Genomic DNA, 19,519 nt, shown 5'->3' on the forward strand with positions numbered 1-19,519 from the left:
TACCAGGACTGGCAGTCAGAGAACATAGGGGGCGTGGCTAAGGGACATCTTGCTGCAGTCCTGCTCTTGTCCTGGCAGTTCCTGACCTTCCATGTGGCCTTGGTCAGTTGCGCTGACCTCCCCGCCCATCACCTCACCTGTGTGCAGGGCCGTCCACACCTCTGAGATCAGTGTGCAGTCCTGCACACCGGCCCGAGTCGGGGGTCCCAGCGATGGATGAGGGTGTTTTGCTTTTTATATGGAGTGGCTGGTCCGTGAGTATTCATTATACCACTTTGGATGTCTAAGCTATTTAAAAATAAATACTTCTATTTGTAACGTCTTGGCCCAGTGTTTCTCTCAGCTGGGTAGTTTTGCCCCCTCCTTCCTGGGGGAGTTCTGGCAACCTCTTTCTTTTTTTGAGTTAGAGTTTCGCTTTTGTTGCCCAGGCTAGAGTGCAGTGGCACGATCTCGACTCACGGCAACCTCTGCCTCCTGGGTTCAAGTGATTCTCCTGCCTCAGCCTCCCGAATAGCTGGGATTACAGGTGTGTGCCACCACACACGGCTAAATTTGTATTTTTAGTAGAGACAGGGTTTCTCCATGTTGGTCAGGCTGGTCTCGAACTCCTGACCTCAGGTGATCTGCCCGCCATGGCCTCCCAAAGGGTACACGGTCTTCTGGCAACTTTTGAAGACATTTTTGCTTCTCACAACTCAGGGGAGGGGAGCGTTCCTGGCACATAGTGAGTACCTAGAGGCCAGGGATGCTGCTCGGTGGCCAGCATTGCTCTGGATAGCACCTGCAATGATATTGTGAACCCAGAAGGTCACTGGTGCTGTGTTTGGGACCCCTACCCTTAGTGCAGTGGTTTTCAGTCCTTCACAGACTCCACTCACAACTTGTTTCTCACTTGTGAGCGTTTCTCATGCTGACTCCCTTCCTAACACTGCCCCACCAGCCCTGCTTCCTTCCACACAGCCTGCCCCTGCTCCGAGCCTGGCTTGTCACAGGGCCTGCATTGCACATTGGGTCTGTGGGGCATTGACCCAACTGTGAGGCGCCCGAGGCTCCTGTGCTGTCGGCCCCTTCTTGAGGGGCCTGACCATGGTCCTGGCGCATCCAGCTTCTGCCCGTGGGTGGAATCCTGACCCACACCATTTCCCTCAGGACAACCTGGTCTTCATCGTGGGCAAACTGGACGGGCTGATGGTCACTGGAGTTCGCAGACACAATGCAGATGACGTTGTGGCCACTGCGCTGGCCGTGGAACCCATGAAGTTTGTCTACAGAGGCAGGTGATGCGCTGCGGACCCCTGTGCCGGGAGTAGATTCCTTCCTTTTACAGCTTGGGAAGTCTGTCCGTAGTCGATGGAAAGCCCAGCAAATCTGAATTCATAAAATGTAAACGTCACACAGCAGAAAGCTCCTAAGTGAAAGGGAAAACACTTGAGCAGTGACACCAGAGTTAGTGTCCTCACCGTCCAGAGAGCTCACTGAATTCCTCAAGAAAGTAAAGGATTCGATGTAAAACTTTGGGCAACGGCTCAAGGGGACAGATCAGAGAGGGACAAATTGAGTAGAGCAAAGGAGACTGGGCCCAAGTTCCTAATAACCTCACAATGTGAGTAAAGCAAAGGGGAGCCGGGCCCGAGTTCCTAATAACCTCAGAATGTGAGTAAAGCAAAGGAGACCAGGCCTGAGTTCCTAGTAACCTCAGAATGTGACTTAAAACAGAAAAGCACCATTTTCTCTGTGAGACACACAATACCCTATGTTGCTTCTGGGATGAAAATCAACTCAACTTTTGTACATGTGTAAAGTACCTTAGGGATTCTCTTGAGCAAAGAAATAGACGTCTGGGCCTAGGCCCCTGGGCATAGGGGCCACAGGAAGGGAATTTTGCTCCTTCTACTCCCAAGCTCTTTGGGAGGAAGCTCTTCCCCTGATTGGTTCACTCAGCCAGCCACCTTTTTAAATTTTATTTTTCTCAAGTGGGTGCCCTTTTTTTTTTTTTTTTTTTTTTTTTTTTTTTAATTTTAAAGAAAGGGTCTTGCTCTATCGCGCACCCAGGTTGGAGTGCAGTAGGCTGATCATAACTCACTGCAGCCTCAACCTCCTGGGCTTCAAGCGATCCTCTCACCTCAGCCTCCTGAGTAGCTGGGACTATAGGCATACATCCCACACTTGGCTAATTTTAAAAATTTTTTGTAGAGATAGGGTCTCACTTTGTTGCTCAGGCTGGTCATGAACTCTCCTGGGCTCAAGTAGTTCTCCTTCGTTGGCCTCCCAAAGTGCCGGGATTACAGGTGTCAGCGAATGTGCCTGGCCAAGGGCATGCTTTTTGTTACTCAAACTAAGGTACCTGGATGCCAGGCCAGGCTCTGCCTTTGAGTAGCCCTCAAAGCAATCGTGAGGGGATTCTGCAAAGTGATGTGTCATCATGGTCAGTCTTGGGGAAGAAGCCCAAAGGATGGACAACAGAGAGGGTGGGAGATTGCTCAGGGGGCCTGGCCAGGCAGGCTATGTGTGTGCATGTGCACGAGGAGGCTAGCACAGCCAGGGTCATGACCTGCCCCTCATAGCAGAAATGGGGGACACTTTGGGCGGGTATCCTTAGGGATAACATCAAGGTAGCCCAAACCCTGCTTTGAGGTGGAGTGGGGAGACCCCCCACCCAGGGCCACTTGTACCTGATTGTACCTGGAAATGAAAGAAGCCTCCACCCCCCAAGCAGGATCCTGATGAGGTGAGGCAAGCCTGAGTGAATAATGGGGTCTGGATAACTGCATATACAGGCAGGATAGCCTACTTGTCCCCGTTAGGAAGAGCTGAGGAATACAGGAACCCGGAAATGGAACCACAACCAGTTGAAAGTATGTGTCACTGGAAGAAAAGCAATAGAAGATTTGCAACATGAAATAAGATCAAGAAATGCTAGCAAAATAATTGTTCAGAAAACACAGTAGATGGAATACATGGAATAAATAGAGCTAGAGAACAAGTTGAAAAGGTGGAAAGTCAGATTAAGGAACTACTCTGGAAGTAAAATAGGAACTTTAAAGCAACTAGTAAGAGAGATGGGAGAGAATAAGTCCACATAGCAGACTCAGGGAGAAGGGATACATGGAGTGGAGCTGGGATTGTCTGAGGAAGCAGGTGGTTGGAGTTCTCTGGACTGGGAAATGGTCCACAGAGGGCCCTATGGCATGTTGAGTTTATCTGTGTTCTCACCGTGGACCACAAAAAAGCCAAGCAAAACACATCAGACTCCCCCCTAGTTGAACTGGCACAAGATAACAGTGCACCCAATTTGCCCAAATTGTGAATTGTGCAGTTGTAGTAAAAAATACTTTTAAGCATGAAAATTTCAGAAGTTTTGACATACAAAGGTCCATATTGAAAACAGTTTGGTCAAGATACTAAGAGAAATAAATTCAGGGAGTGCTTTAAGATATAAGAGAGTAAGGAGAACTCATTATTAGGTAAGGTCTGTTTGTGTGTGTGTGTGTGTGTGTGTGTGTGTGTGTGTGTGTGTGTGTACACACATTAGTCAAGTCATAGGAAAGGACAAGAGAAGGTATATCCATAATGTCCCAGAGTCAGAATGGTAGACATCCTAAAATGATGGGTTTGATGGGGAGATCATCATCTTATTTTATAAAGATCACCTTCTTATTTTATATTTTATCTCTGTCTTATAAAGACAGAGATATCAACTCAAAATCTAAAAGAAGAAAAAGGCAACAGAAAAAAGGAGACATTGAAATTCTTAAGGTAGCAAAAACAGGTCTAACTATACTAATCACAACAAATGTGAATAGAGTAACTCTTGTCAAAGAGAGGTGCAGTCTGTTGTATTAGAAACATAAAAGAACGTTTAGACAGATTTGTGCACCAGGAAGTTATCATCAGATTAAGGAAATTTTTCTTGTAACAATATGTGTCTTTCTGGCTGCTTTGCTTTGCCCTGAAGTCCTCTCTGTTTTTTGTGACTTGAGACACATTTCAGTCGTCCTTGAGATTAGAATGATGAGTTACCTTACAAATTTGCAGCAGGTAGCCCCATTTGATAGACTGCATTTTAAATATAAGGACAGCCTGCCTCTTCCATCGTGAGGTGAGAATGCATCTGTGCCTTGTTTGGCCTCTTGCCGTGTGGCCATTTCCATGTCTCATCCCTCAGGATTGCTGTGTTCTCTGTGACCGTGCTGCATGATGACCGGATCGTCCTGGTAGCTGAGCAGCGGCCGGATGCCTCAGAGGAGGACAGCTTCCAGTGGATGAGCCGTGTGCTGCAGGTGGGCACCCTGCACGGCCTGTGGTTCGGTGGATCTCCCAAGCTGGCCCCCCCGACTCCACTCCGAGCACCAAGTGGTTGGTTTGTTCTGCCCTGTCCTCCCTGCCTCCAGCTTGTTTATCTGTATTTTTCATTGCAAATTGACAAATTATAGCCGTATGTATTTATGAGGTACAAAGTGATGTTATAATTTATGAATACAGTATGAATAATTAATATATCCATCACCTCAATATTTATTTTTTTTATGGTGAGAACATTTGAAATTCACTCTGGTCATGATTTTGAAATGTACAGTACGTTATCTGTGATGTTCACCAGTCTGAATATATCTCAAAGAAAAAACTTTCCTCGTCCTGTCTAATTGAGGCCTTGTGCCCTTTCACCACCATCTCCTCATTGCCCCATCCCTCAGCCTCTGGTCACAGATTTATGGACATGGGTAAGCAAATACTGTGTGTATGTTTCCCCTTTCTGATTTAAATGGTAGAAAACTGTACACACTCCTCTTCATCTTTTTTCCTCATCTAACACAATGTCCAGAGCTCCATTTCCTGGCCTGGAGAAGAGGTCCATGTAGGGGATGTTCCTGTCCCCCACCCAGCATCTCCCCAGCCTCAAGTTGGGAGCCTAGGCCAAGCAGGGTCCTTCCCTTTCAGGCCATCGACAGCATCCATCAGGTGGGCGTGTACTGTCTGGCCCTGGTTCCTGCCAACACCTTGCCCAAGGCTCCTCTTGGAGGGATTCATATTTCTGAAACCAAACAGCGCTTTCTGGAAGGGACACTGCACCCGTGTAACGTGCTGATGTGCCCTCACACCTGTGTTACCAACCTCCCCAAACCTCGTCAGAAACAACCAGGTTAGTTGTAGCTAACAACAAGATGCTCTCTAGTCTTAACATTGATAGCAACTGTGCTTGTGGTTAGGGCACAGCCCTGCTAAACCCCCCAGTGCCAACTGCCCATGTCTTTGGGGCTGGGGTCAAGAGCCAGAGCGAGGGTGCACCCCAGAATGGTGCCACCTTCTGCCTTCCTGGAACTGGCTACGCATGGGGGATCTTAACCACATGCCCTGCATGGTGGTTTGCACCTGCCTGTTAGGAACCAGTTGTAATGATAAACTCCAGGATGGCCTCTTAGCTTTGCATGGCTAGAAGATGGCTCCTTAGGGCTAGAAATGATGCCCAGGATCATACTGGAGCTTAAAGTCAAAAGTGCCTCTGTGGCCACGCTGGGCACGAGCCATACCTGTCTGCAGGAGCCAGCTGCCTGCCTCTGCCCTGGGACCTGCCGCAGACACTGGGTTGATGGGACCTTGGAAATCTCTCAGCAAGTGGTCATCTTTCCTTCCCTCATTTTACACCTGTAAAAGCTAATTTTAAAGACTGGTTTAACCTTAATGCAGTTTTTCATTTCTTTGATCATGTTGATTTTTAGTACATGGCAAAGTTTTTTTTTGTTAATTATTGAACGCATAAAATATCACTAAATACATTTCATCAGGAAGATTTAATTTCCCGATTTATACATAAAGTACAGTAGAATAAAATATGTTACGAGTTTTACTGTGACTGAGGCCAAATCATATCCTCTGAGATATGTCATGTAGTAAACGTCTATATTTAAGAGAGAAATTCTGTCACTTAGCATAAACATTGTAGCTGGCTTTCTGAATATTTGTATCTCAATAGAAGAGTTAAATGCCTCATTCAAGTATGTTTTCAAAATAAAAAGTATAATGGAAAAAAAGTCACATGATGATTGTATATGAGAAGTTACTAGTGTCTCATTCAGAATTTCCCCATTTCTAGAGGTTGGACCAGCCTCAATGATTGTGGGGAACCTGGTTGCTGGGAAGAGAATTGCACAGGCTTCTGGGAGAGAGCTCGCCCACCTGGAGGACAGTGACCAGGCACGGAAGGTAACAGGCCAGTTTTGCGGGGAGGGGCGGTGGACGGGTGTCTATACCCCGGAGGCTGCCGGTAACCAAATCACCCTTTCCTGCAGTTCCTGTTCCTGGCTGACGTGCTGCAGTGGCGTGCCCACACCACTCCTGACCACCCGCTGTTCCTGCTGCTGAACGCCAAGGTGAGGTGGCGTCGGGGCTGGTGGAGCCCGTTGCTTGTCTAGTTGGTGATGCCAGTGCCCTGGTGGTTTCCCCGTGTAGAGAACAGTGTGCCTGTGGGCTCAGCCCCCTTGTCCAGTGTGGTTCTCTCAGCCTGCCCCTTCCTTTGTAGGTTCCTTGTTTTCCACACAAGTCACACAATAGTATTTCTACTGATTTTGTGTTTAGCAGGAAAAGTCTTATCAGCTTCAGTTTTTAAAATTAAAAACAGCATACATGTAAATACTTCCAAGTCTGTGAGCTAAAAGGAAATGTTTTTTAATAAAAAAAATGAGGCATTTAGAATTTCTACCTTTGTTCACAGCTTTTAAATGACAAGTGTTGCTTCCCACCCTGTTCCATGATCTGGAAATTCTCATGTGTGTGTGTCCCATACGCTAGGAGCAGTCGGGATGTCAAGGAGAGACTGTAATCTTCATGTTCAGGTTGTCGGCAGGAATGCAAAATGTGGAAACCAAGTTAAATAATTAAAAACCCTCCTGTCCCATGCGCCATACAAGCTGTAAGAACTCTTAAGCTTCGGTGTGGTAAAGAGTAGGTCACTGTGGCCTAGAAGATGCTGGTCTAGCTTTTGGTACTGCTCATTCATTCAAAAAATACTGATGCCTGCAATGTACACGGTGTTAAATAAAAGGACCCCTATTCTTAACAGGTTTAAAATCAGTCTTCCCTGCTAGAAAAGAAGTTCTGTACGAGAGAGACTTTGTTTTTCTGGTTTATTGGAAGCATCTAGAACCATGCCCAGTAAACATTTATTTATGACTGTTTGAGTTCTAAAGCCTACAGCCAGCCAATGATTTACCATTGACCATGGTAAAATCAGCTTAGGGAGAACCTCAACATCAGTACAGTGGAGGTATGTGAACTGGAGTGCTGGGGAGGGGGCTTTGGATGGAGCCAGGGTAGCAGGGGCTATGAAGCAGTGATGGACAGTGGCTCAAGGCGGGAGAGGAGGCCAGTGTGGTGGGGGCCAGGTGGAACCATGGAGGGACACAGATAAGGCTGGGGGTTGCTGGGTGTTCCCTGAGGCTTTGAGTCCTGGTCCAGTTCTCAGGTTCTGTCCTGACAGGGCCCTGACTTATGTGGACTGATAAGGCTCCCAGGATTTGGACTCTCAGGATCTGCCCAGTGCTCGTGCCTAGGCACAGCACACAAGTGCTTCTACTGGTCTTTCTTTTCTGCTGCTTTCTGTCAGTAGAAGCCACCAATTGAGAAGTGGGGAGTTTTGCTGTTACACTGGTCTGCTCTGGAGTTTTATATTTGTTAGACTGAATTGCACTTTTTATCTTCTTAAGGACTAAAAAAAGCTGTGAGGCCTGGCATGGGATCAGGGAGGATGGGTTTCCTGAGCAGAGGGGTAGGGTTACAAGGTATTTCTGTGGTCACGTAGCCCAACACTCATCAGCAGAGAGACAGGGTGAAGGAATGAGTGGGTGCAGTCAGCTCTGGAGGAGGTGCACAGATGCCTGTGAGAAGCCAGCTGCAGATGACACAGGCCCGGGCTCAGTAAGGCGGCCTGTGGGCATGCACGGTAATAACAATTGAGGGATGCTTGCCCGTTGCTTACTATTTGTAATGGTGCTGTGTGGAATATTTTATTGAAAAGGCCAGAAAGGTCTTTAGCCATGTGCTTATGGCTTTGCCCTGGGTGAATGGAGTGGCCGCGTCTCCCTCTCAGCTGGGACCGTGCAGGAGATGCTTGCGCACCTGTCCCTTCACTGCTGGCAAGAGTATACAGATGGTGAGAAGAGACACTAGTCGTGGGCCAGGTGTGGTGGCTCATGCCTGTAATCCCAGCACTTTGAGAGGCGGAGGCAGGTGGATCACCTGAGGTCAGGAGATTGAGACCAGCCTGGCCAACATGGTGAAACCCTATGTCTACCAAAAAGAAAAAGACACCAGCGTGGTGAGGACGCATAGGACTGACACAATGTCATGATCACGGACCCTAATCACAAGGTGTCGCGTGCAGTGGCGTGCATGTGGTACACACGCACATCTGCGAACAGCCCATCTGCAGGCATCAGCACTCAGATGAGCTCAGTGATCACTTTCCTAGGGCACCGTCACAAGCACTGCAACCTGCGTCCAGCTGCACAAAAGGGCTGAGAGAGTGGCCGCGGCTCTGATGGAGAAGGGAAGACTGAGTGTTGGGGACCATGTGGCTCTGGTCTACCCACCAGGTGGGCTCACTGTGGGGCTGTCCACCTGCAGTTCTTTGTAAGCAGTCACCTACCCTAAGCAGCCCCCCAGATATTCCCTCCCCGAAGCAGCTTCCAAAGCCAAGCTCAGCCTCTCCTCTCTGCATCTGCCTGCCTCCTCATTCAGCTTTCCCTTTGGAAACGTGAGAGTCACCCATGTCCTCCCCAGCACTGCCTCCCTTCTCTCTTGCAGGAACAGGGAACAGAGGCTGGTGGGAGCCTCTTGTGGCCATCCTCCTCATGGCCAGTCCTTGTCTCCGCAGGGGTGGACCTCATCGCCGCATTCTATGGCTGCCTCTACTGTGGCTGTGTACCTGTCACCGTGCGGCCCCCGCACCCTCAGAACCTAGGCACCACGCTGCCCACCGTCAAGATGATTGTGGAGGTGCGCCCACCTGGCCCTCGGGACAGGGTCTGTGGGTGGGAGGCTGCCAGGCTGCCCTCTGCTGCTCCCCTTTCTGAGCAGCTCGAGGGGCCCCACTCACCCACCCTTGACCCCTTGCCATGCAGGTCAGCAAGTCTGCATGCGTCCTCACCACACAGGCCGTCACACGGCTGCTCAGGTCCAAGGAGGCTGCCGCCGCCGTGGACATCAGGACCTGGCCCACCATCCTAGACACAGGTAAGTGCCCTCACACTGCCCAGGACTGGTCCCTTTTCCCTTGTCGTAGGTGTGGCCTGGCTGCTGTCCAAAAACATACGTGAGGCGAGAGCAGTCCTGGCAGGAGCCTGGCTGACGGCAGGGGTGGCCCCTGGCCCCTGGTGAGGAGTAGGGGTCCCTGTCCCATGTGCAAATCCGTTCTCCATTCAGCCCATGGCAGCCACACCCAGGTCCAAGTGTGGAGCACAGCCTTGCCCCTCTCACCCACCTCCTGCTGGCATGGGGGCTGGCAGCTCTCTGAGGCTTTTTGTGAACCCTTTGGGGACACAGCTCCCACCGCGTGCCACCACACCAGCATCCCTGTCCCCATCATTGGTGAATGCCACTGTGCCCCCTGAAATGGTGAGGGCCAATGGGGCAGGAGTCTGAAAATCTCCTGGCTCCCGTCTGCTGTGGACCTGTCTCAGCCTGGGCTGGATGGGGCTGGGCCAGGACAACTGGTGCAGGGGAGGGCAGGCTCTGAGCAGAACAGCTGGCCAGGGCCCCAGAGCCTCACAGGCTTGCCTCAAGGGAAGCAATGCCTGCCCTGGTGAGCCTGTGCCTGGTTGCACCCAGGCGGGCAGTGGTGCATGGGGCCATGAGAACTTGATGAAGCATGCAGAACTCAGAGCCTGTCCATGGCTATTCTTGCTGTGGTTGGAATCCCTGGGCTCTGCCACAGACTTCGAGACCTTCGGCAAGTCCTCAGTCCTCTAGCCTTTCCTAGTGGTCAGTGATGTGATGTCTCTCCTCCTTGTCTGCCTCATCCCTCATCCCCACAGGCTCAGTGTGGTCTTGGTGGGGCTGGGTAGCATTTTTATGAAGAATGAAATATGCTTTTCTGAGCACACACAGCCTGCATCCTTGTGACCTTACTCCTGTCTGAGCTCACTCTCTGCAGGACTCCCAAGGACAAATCATGTGTCACCTCTCACCTGTGAAAGCCCAGAGCACTCAGAATAAATGCAGTAACTCACTAATGTTGCTGGTGTCTCCTGTTTAACAGATGACATCCCTAAAAAGAAGGTAGCGAGCATTTTCAGGCCCCCCTCCCCTGACGTCCTCGCGTACTTGGACTTCAGTGTGTCAACCACTGGGATATTAGCGGGAGTGAAGGTAGGTCCTCTGAAATCCTGTTGGCTTCAGCCCCTAGAAATCAGGGCGGGTGGACAGAAAGGATGTCAGATGAAGGTATAGGCAGGTCCTTCATATGCAAAGCACAAAGTAACAATATTGCTGCTTAAGATTTGTGTTAAATACCAGTAAACCCCTAAAATGTGATTAGCCTGAGAGTAATGCACATTTTGATACTTTGTGGTTATGTCTAAACTTTCTGGTTTACGACCGGCTTCCAGGAACTAGTGGCTTTGATGAATCTGTTTCCTTGCTGGGAACCAATAGCTCAATTAAAAATTTTCAGTATCCAGGCTGGGCACAGTGGCCCACGCCTGTAATCCCAACACTTCGGGAGGCCAAGGCAAGTGGGTCACGAGGTCAGGAGTTCGAGACCAGCCTGACCAACATGGTGAAACCGTTTCTACTAAAAATACAAAACTTCGCCAATCGTGGTGGCACGCACCTGTAATCCCAGCTACTCAGGAGGCTGAGGCAGGAGAATTGCTTGAACCTGGGAGGCAGAGGTTGCAGTGAGCCGAGATTGCCCCATTGCACTTCAGCCTGGGCGACAGAGCAAGAATCCGTCTCAAAAAAAAAAAGAAAGAAAAGGAAATTCAGTATCCTGAAATTTTGTTTCAAAGATTTTGAGTGTATTGTTTCTTGGGTGTTACTTAGGTTATATTGGGGATTTGAGCCAACCATCTTTTAAGGAAATAAATGTGAGGTTTGGAAGTTTGGAGCTATGGTCTAGCCATGTGGAGAGCAGTTGCTGCCGTCAACCCTCTCTTCTCCTGCGCATCACTGAATTTCATTTCACTTTTTTTATAACCCTATTTTACTCCTAAGATGTCGCACGCGGCCACAAGTGCCTTGTGCCGCTCCATAAAGCTGCAGTGTGAGCTGTACCCCTCGCGGCAAATTGCCATCTGCCTCGACCCCTACTGTGGCCTTGGCTTTGCCCTGTGGTGTCTCTGCAGGTGAGTGCAGGGTCCCTGCCGCCTGCTACGTGGCAGCAGCTCGTGAGGCTCGTAGGAACCGGGGCCTTCTAAGTAAGGCACCTTTCTGAGTGCTCAGCAAGCTGATGAGACCTGTGTGAGTGGGTTTGTTTGGGCATGAAGTGGGTTGGAGTCTGAGTCTGAAATTGAGTGAAAATACATTTTTCATTAAATACACTGTCCATTATTGGTACTTGGGAAGAATCTGCTTGATTCCTTCAAACACTACAAAGTGGTGATCCGTCTCTAGAAGTGAATGCCTCTGGAACGGTGTCCCTGGATACTCTCCAAGTGTTTGGAGCAGAGATCAGGACCCCATGCCTGCCACCCCCCCAACCTCTCCTCCGTGGCATGTTTTCCACCCACTCCCCCCTTGGCGTCAGAACAGAATTGTGCCCCATCATGGCTGTAAAAGAAGTGTCCTGAGGAAGGGAAGAGTGGCGTGCCCCGGTGCAGAGCCTCACCAGCCTTCCCTCTCACAGCGTCTACTCAGGACACCAGTCAGTGCTGGTGCCCCCGCTGGAGCTGGAGAGCAACGTGTCCCTGTGGCTGTCAGCCGTCAGCCAGTACAAGGCTCGCGTCACCTTCTGCTCCTACTCTGTGATGGAGATGTGCACCAAGGGCCTGGGCGCGCAGACAGGTGTCCTCAGGGTGAGTGCCCAGACCCGGGCTTCCGAGTGTGCTGCAGTCCACAGCGCTGGGAGGGTTAAAAACAACAAAACAAAACAAAACTCCCAAGGCCCCTCCCTGCAGTTAGTGGAAGTAGAGAAAACCCATTCCCCTGCGGGCCCTGTGTACACATTCCTCCTCCTATGACCCATCTGCCTCTGCAGCTTCACACCCTGCAGGAGAGGAAGACGTGGGGCAGGGCAGCATCCCTGTGGAATAGCAGGGTAGAGGTCTGGCCATGTGGGAGGGCAGGTGTGGGATGCAGGGCAGATGGGAATCCTTTAGTGCATCCACGCTTAGGATTCTGTGGGATAGATGCAGCCTGAGGAGAGGAGGTTGGTGTCCAGCTCCACCTTTGTGTGCCCACCTGGAGACTTCCCAAGACAGTGCCCAGGGCTGTGGTACCTTGCTGGCCTGTGGCTGTGGTCTGACTGCTCACCCCTCCTGCAGATGAAGGGGGTGAACCTGTCATGTGTGCGCACATGTATGGTGGTCGCTGAGGAGCGGCCCAGGATTGCACTGACCCAGTCCTTCTCCAAGCTGTTCAAGGACCTGGGCCTGCCGGCCCGTGCCGTCAGCACCACATTTGGGTGCAGGGTCAATGTGGCCATCTGTCTCCAGGTAAGGTGCTTGGGCCCTGTGGTTCTCCAAAGCTGGCTGTTGGCCACGTGCAGACCGAGAGTTTCTCACTTAATGTCAGTTTGCTACCTGCCTGGTCTATTTCTCTGTCTCTGAGCCTTTAATGTTTCATTTCCATGTAACATTTTAGCTTCGAGGGTTTTATTTTTAAAAATACTCTTAATTCTAGTTGAACAAAGGCTTATTTGTGAAAAAACACAAATTGTTTCTGAACAGTGACTAGTATCTTACCTGTAAGACTCTCTTAGATATAATACATAGCTAAGTTCTTAAAGCAAGATTGAACTTACTGTTTTAGGAAATCTAGCAATATTAAATTGAAACATTAATAAATGTGGTCATTTGTATTGACCCAAATTCATTTTTGAAGACATGAAATGTCTTATTAAAAGGAAGCACCAAGTTTCAGGCCGGGAGTGGTGGCTCATGCCTGTAATCCCAGCACTTTGGGAGGCCAAGACAGGCAGATCCCCTGAGATCAGGAATTCAAGACCAGGCTGGCCAACATGATGAGACCCTGTCTCTACTAAAAATACAAAAATTAGCTGGCTGGTGGCGCACGCCTATGGTCCTGGCTACTTAGGAGGTTGAGGCATGAGAATTGCTTGAACCTGGGAAGAGGAGGTTACAGTGAGCCAAGATCTCACTACTGTACTCCAGCCTGGGGAACAGAGCGAGGCCCTGTTTCAAAAAAAAAAAAAGCACCAAGTTTCAGAGACTAAAGAGCCCACGGCACTGCTGTTCACCACTTCCTCAGATAGCTACAGCCGTTTCCCAGATTTTATGCTAATATTTCAATTTCATTTCTTTCTAATAACATTTTAAAGCCAAATAGCTTTTTAGATACCCTACCTATTGAGTGCTCTATTCACCCACATAGTGCAAGAATAGCTGTAAGGAAATGGCATGTGCCTGTGCCAGAGCTGTGCTGAGTGCAGGTCTGTCTCTGTTTCCACACTGTTTGCTTGGCCTTGTGCCTCCCCCCATGGTGGCAGTGCAGGCAGGGCAGCAGCTCTGCTCACGCCCTCTTCACCATGACAGGACCCCTGGCCACTCGAGCCTCAGCCCCTTGTCACACAGCAGAGGAGTTTGGGTGGGAGTCTTTTGTGAGCTCGCTGCCTGCTGGGCTGTGGCTGAGTATGGGTGCCAGCCTGTGTGTTAGTGGCTCTGCGTCTGCGAGCCCGGCCCTCCTTGCTAGACATCTGAAGGGTGTGGGTGCCACACATGATTGCAGAAGTGATATTGTGGGATGTTTACGTTTGCTCTTTGAGATACAGAGCGGGGTTTTGCTTTCTTTCCCTGTGTTTCTCATGTGGCTGCTGCTTCTGTGTGTGTTTCCTGTGGCTGTCTCCTCCCTGTCTCACTCTGCTGGCCTCCTTGGCCTCTGTCAGCCCAACAGGCTGGGAAAGCTGGCTGAGCAGGTATGACCTTGACCTTGTTGGTGCCTCTTTGCTTCCCCCTCCCATGAGTTCATGTGACTTTCGTGAATTCTAGACAGACGTGTTTCTTTTGCTGTCTGACTTTGTTCACAGTGGATATTCTTTGACGTATTACAAAAGCTCCCTTGTAACCAAATTTAAAAGTAAAACTATTCAAAAATTGTTAATCCTCATAACATTGCCTTGGGAGGAACGGGTGTGTTTAATTCCAGTGCAGACACAGTTATGTTGTCTGGATCTTTAAGGGTTTTGTACTCATTTAACTTGATGTTCCTTATCTAATAAAATGATACACAGTGTAAGATTCATAAGTCAGGAAGGGAGGAGAAAGGTGAAGGCTGCCATCCGTCTCACCTGAGTGAGTCTCGCTGCGAACTGTGCCCAGTAGAATTAGGCTGGTTGGTGAGAGGCTGGGCCCTGCCTGACAGCATGGTGGAAATGCCCTTCAGATCCTAATGGTGTTTTCATCACAAGAGACCAGTGGGAATAGAAAGGTGTTAGAACTGAAATGTAAAGTGGCATGATTTGGTGTTTTCAGAGTCATTGAGAGGTTCACTAAGTATTATCAAGCTGTGTAGATGTTTGGATGGAAGGCGTCAGCCTGCCCCGGGGACCTTGAGCCCCTAGGCAGACTGGCTGCAGGGAGCAGAGCTGCTACCTTCTTGGGTATCCCTGGGGGCCCGGGAGGAGCTGCCATGCAGCTGTGCCTGTGGAAATGAGATGAAAGTGAGGCCCCCAACAGAAGTTCCTCTGCTGCTCTCCTTCCAGGGCACAGCTGGCCCAGACCCCACAACCGTCTACGTGGACATGCGGGCACTGCGCCATGACAGGTAATGTTTTCAGCCTGCCTGGGCCCCATTCATACCCAGTGGCAAAGTGGTGCAGACCAGGTCTGCACTGACTATGCATCCCCAGGGACCCAGGCATAAGAGGACAGACGGGCCAAGTCAGGCCTACCTGGGCACCCAGATAGGCACATGTTCGGACAGCTGGCTGCGTTGGGCCATCTGCACCAAGAGGAAGAGGAGAGCTGTGGGCCCCACTCCAGGTGTGCTTCCCAGGGGAGCTCGATGTCTGTCTCTGCGCCCGTGTCTCCAGGGCTGCAGTGAACATCCCTCTGTCTGTCGCACAACCAGGAAGAATAAGAGTGACCCATGTGACATTCGGTGTTTTATGGGATAGGGATAGGTACAAGACAACTAATCCATCTGCTGGCAAGAGCGTTTCTTACCTGATGCTGTCGTAGAATCTGTTTTCATCCTGATAAACGATGGTGATGCGCACACAGTGTGTGCTTGCTGGTCTGTGTCAGATGTGCATCAGGCCCTGCCAGCTTTGAAGCTCAGATCCCAGACCTGGATTCTCAAGTATGGCCACACTGGAGCTTGATGTAAACACTAGGTTTAGCTTCCTGGGTGCCAGGGGCCTGCTGGATTCAGGGACGACCTAAAAGAAATGTAGAGTGAGCTGCTGTGAGCACATGGGGTGGGTGGCGAGTATATGCGGGCAGCGGCACTTGGGACCAGGCATTGTTGGGGTGTCCCTGCTATGGCCTGGAGTCACCACCCAAGTTGCTCATGGAGGATGTGCTGTGGAAAGGCTGGCATCCTGACTGTTGTCAACAGACCCTCAGAGTGATTGTTTCCAACCTCATGATCTGCCCTTTTAGACATTACTGCCTGTGCAGCAAATTTTATACTGACATCGTTCCCTTATTTTTTAGGGTACGTTTGGTGGAACGGGGTTCTCCGCACAGCCTGCCATTGATGGAGTCTGGAAAGGTAGTGGAAGCCAAGACGCTGCATTCTGAGTCGAGTCTGAGACCTTTGTCTCACCACCCTGTGGGGGGCGCTGAGGGCTGCAATGAACACAGGTCAACTTCTGGTTGGGGTGGGCTCGGCTGCTACTCCTTCCCTTCTTTGCAGCTGGCATATAGAATTACTTAGTTACATATTTAAACACATCCGAGCTCAGAGCCAAAACAGGTGCAGGAATAAAGAACTCCCATTGGGCAGGTGGGAGGCCTTAGGCCTCTGGGATCTGGCACATGGAGCCGAGGAGTCTGGCCCACCTACACAGGTAGAGTTAAATGGAACGGCCCTGGCCCTAAATTGGAGATGGCAAAATCTCATGCCCTGGTTTAGGGTGTCGGCAGGGAAGAGGCCCTCAGAGCCTTGGGGGATCCTGAGATGGCCTGAAGACTCTCAGGAAAAAACTGAGGTGCTGCAAGGGGTCAGCAGATGGAGGCACAGAATAGCATCCTCTGAACCAGGAAAGGTTCAAAGGAAGGAGGAAAAGCCACACAGCCCAGGAAGGCAGCATGAAGAGTAAGCCAGGCTTGGTGTGAAAGGGTGCTGCTGTGCATCCAGTGGGGGCCATGGGGGCCCTGGTGCCTTCACAACCCCAAGGCAAGAGAAGGAGCCTGGCCATCCTTACTCTGTTCACTCACTGCCATGACCACAGCCACCTGTGGGGAGTCAGGGAAGGGCCCAGAGAGGGACTCAGCCAAGCCATAGGATGTCCAGCACAGAGACTCCTGCAGGGCAGCAGGGGCGATTCTGGGGTTTGAAGGCACAGCTGCTGTGAGGGTCTCAAGGTGGGAGCTACAAGGAGGCCAGTGGGACTGGGCTGCATGGGGAGCAAGAGGAATGAGTGAGTGAACTCACATGCAGGTGCAGGGACTGGAATGGCTCCCTTCCTGTGTGTCCTGTGAAAGTCACTCTAGGAAGTAGACGAGCTGAGAGTGCAGCTGTGGGAGCCCTGGGCTGCTGCACATCCTCCTTTCTCTGAGCACAGGGACGTGTGAGCCACTGTCACACACAGCTCTGCATTGTCCTTGGTGTAAACTCAGCAGATTTCCCTGGGTCATTGGGCCAGCACATAGCCCTTTTCTGTGGCTGCTCCTGCCCTGCCGTGTACAGCTGCACTATAATTGTGTCACTCACCCCCTTTTATTGGACATTCTTCCCTATTTTGCTGTTACAATCACTTGGGCCTGATAGGTTTGTGTCCTGGAAAGAGAGCTCTGATTTGGGGCTCAGCTGGGACATGCAAGGAGAGGGCGGAGGCTCCAACAGCACCTGGGGAAACAGAACAGTCCTGCCCTGCAGGGAAGGGCCTGGTGCTAACCATGGCTCACAACTCCTGTCGCCCCTCCTCCCCTCCTCTTGCCCACCTTGAGTCTGCAATGTCATTGCCTCCGTTTCATATGTGAAGAAACTGAGGACACAGAACAAGCAGCCAGGCCTTGTGGATTCAGGTGGTCTGACTTGAGCCCAGTGAGGGACCACTGGGACTGAGTCTGGGGAGACCAGGTAAGAGATGGTGGCCTGTCTCCATCCTGAATTGGCACAGAGCCAGTGCTCAGTGGTTGGACTGACTTGGAGTCACAGGCCGGAAAAAATTCCTCATGGTCAGGTTCCTAGCCAAGAACCAGGACGCTCGATGAAGTTGACAGGCATGTGCCTCCTGCAGGGCTGGGCGCAGCAGGGTCACTGCACCCCTGGATGGGTGCTCATCAGCATCACCTGGCCTACTGTCTTCATAGCCTTAGTGACCCTCTGCCCCTCCTGACACCCAAAGATGGGGTTCATTCTTAGGAACTGGAGTCATTTTGCTAAGATTCACAATTTATTTCTGTTAACATCTCTTATTTCTTTCAAAATTCAAAGTCAAATTTGGAGTGGCCTCTAAACTTCCTGACCTGACATAAGCACATCAGTCCTGCAGGCCAGCTTCCGAAGGACGTTATTTTAATTTTATTGTCACTGAATCAAGAGCGTCTTGTGTCATGTTTTCTTTAACAAGGGACATAGCTCTCCTTCTTCCAGATCCTCCCTGGCGTGAAGGTCATCATCGCACACACTGAGACCAAAGGGCCCTTGGGAGACTCACACCTGGGAGAGGTGAGTTGAGGGCAGGGGCCGGTGGGAGGGGGTGTGAGCTCTCAAGCCTCACCAGCTTTTTGCTTCAGATTTGGGAATTCCAAACTGTGGGATCACACATGCCTTTGGGAATCAGACCCAGTTCCTGTGTAGGATTTTGGGGTGCTATGGGACAAACTGCCTCATCCCTAGGTTGACCTAACTGAGGAAAACTTCAAGGTTTGAGGCACTGGCAGGTGGGAGGAGCTGCACGAAGCCAGTGGCAGCGTAGAAAACAGCTACCTTTGGGCAGGACCCAACAGCTGCTACTTAAAAGTGGTCCCTGGCACTCAGCCAAGAGCACAGACCCAGGGAAACTGGCAAAAGAGAACTCTGCACAAGAGTTCAGGGCCTCTACCTGCAGCTGGAAAGTTTGGGAAGCTCAGAGTCCTTGTCCTGAGGACACAGGGTGGATGGTGTTGGGTCTCCCTGAGGACACAGAGGCTACATAGGAATCCGTTGGGTTGAAATGTCTACATGTATTGCACATTCGTCTCCCTGTGATTTGGGACAGGCATGACCCATTAATTACAGGCAGTGGTGGCAGCTTGAAGTGCAGTCATGTCCCAGATGTGCAGGTTGATCTGTTATAATGGAAGCTTAGGACTCAGGTTCCTAGTCCTACCCTCTTGGGGAATGTGCTGTCAAATTGATGTATTCAAACCAGGTGGGCATCATCTGTGGTCTCTGCTGTGAAGCCAGACTGGGGCTTCCATCGAGCCATGCCCAGAGGGAAATCACTCAGCCTCAGCCAGCTTCTTCTGACTGGGACAAGGGTGTGAGCATGTGGCCCCTCAGGTGGTCTTACCGTCTCCTGATGGGGAGGTGTCCTGGGCCCCAATCTTGAGTGTGGATGGAGAGAGGGATCCTCTTAACCATCCCATTTCCTGGACAGCCAAACCCAGGTCTGACTGAACAGGGTGAGGGTGGCCACGCTTCTTCCCCAAGAGCTGGAGTCTGAGCCAGGAATGGGGACCCACCCCTCATGGCAGCTACTCAACAGAAACGCCCCTACTGGCCACCCCCTTCTCTTTCAGAGGCGTCTTAGAGGCAGTCAAACTGACTGTGGGTTCTAGATGGGCTCTGTCTTGAACGGCCCCATGATGCTTGGTCCTGCAGGTGCAGGCCTCCATGGATGAAGCTCTGGTCCCCCTGTCTATGCATGGATGCACACAGATGCTTACATGTGTGTAGATATGTGGGTGCACACAAACATGCAAGGGGCTGACGTTAACTCTGGGACGTGCTATTGTCAGAGCCTCTGTCCTAGTGAGTCTGAGCAGCTGCACACTCTCCACTCTGTAGGGACCTTCATTCCTTCAGCCTGTCCCTGTTGTGGAGTTCAGGTTGCTCCCAGCCCTCTCTTAATTGCCAACAATAGTTTGACATGAGGAAGGTGGAATTACCTCTCTACTTATGTAGGATAGAGTCCTACAGATATCATTCCTGGGTCAAAGGAGGAAACACATTATTTAGGAGAGAAAAGTGACGT

The 19,519-nt window shown here is 50.7% G+C and overlaps 1 protein-coding gene and 1 long non-coding RNA gene across 21 annotated transcripts in view; one reads left to right on the plus strand and one right to left on the minus strand.

Annotated features, from left to right (window-relative positions):
- DIP2A (DIP2 acetate--CoA ligase A) overlaps positions 1-19,519 on the plus strand; it is a 108,679-nt gene that overhangs the window by 85,061 nt on the left and 4,099 nt on the right. For 9 of the 20 annotated variants that reach the window (XM_054249110.2, XM_078358674.1, XM_035282916.3 and 6 more), the window contains 16 exons: positions 1,150-1,277; positions 4,166-4,280; positions 4,939-5,140; positions 6,092-6,201; positions 6,288-6,368; positions 8,465-8,588; positions 8,870-8,991; positions 9,117-9,228; positions 10,253-10,362; positions 11,209-11,339; positions 11,840-12,008; positions 12,477-12,647; positions 14,057-14,086; positions 14,873-14,934; positions 15,828-15,885; positions 17,935-18,009. In XM_054249110.2, coding sequence (XP_054105085.2) covers positions 1,150-1,277; positions 4,166-4,280; positions 4,939-5,140; positions 6,092-6,201; positions 6,288-6,368; positions 8,465-8,588; positions 8,870-8,991; positions 9,117-9,228; positions 10,253-10,362; positions 11,209-11,339; positions 11,840-12,008; positions 12,477-12,647; positions 14,057-14,086; positions 14,873-14,934; positions 15,828-15,885; positions 17,935-18,009 — 1,800 coding nt within the window. Of the gene's footprint in view, positions 1-78; positions 255-1,149; positions 1,278-4,165; positions 4,281-4,938; positions 5,141-6,091; positions 6,202-6,287; positions 6,369-8,464; positions 8,589-8,869; positions 8,992-9,116; positions 9,229-10,252; positions 10,363-11,208; positions 11,340-11,839; positions 12,009-12,476; positions 12,648-14,056; positions 14,087-14,872; positions 14,935-15,827; positions 15,886-17,934; positions 18,010-19,519 lie in introns of those variants that run through there. The other 11 variants (XM_078358675.1, XM_035282917.3, XM_078358670.1 and 8 more) reach the window with 5 other exon arrangements.
- On the minus strand, positions 7,108-11,448 carry LOC144580674 (uncharacterized). The gene is made up of 2 exons (XR_013530638.1): positions 10,826-11,448; positions 7,108-10,395 (listed from the first exon to the last, which is right to left on the minus strand). It is a non-coding gene; the product is annotated as an uncharacterized LOC144580674 (long non-coding RNA).

Source organism: Callithrix jacchus, chromosome 21 (genome assembly GCF_049354715.1).
Source record: "Callithrix jacchus isolate 240 chromosome 21, calJac240_pri, whole genome shotgun sequence".
Lineage (NCBI taxonomy): Eukaryota > Metazoa > Chordata > Mammalia > Primates > Cebidae > Callithrix > Callithrix jacchus.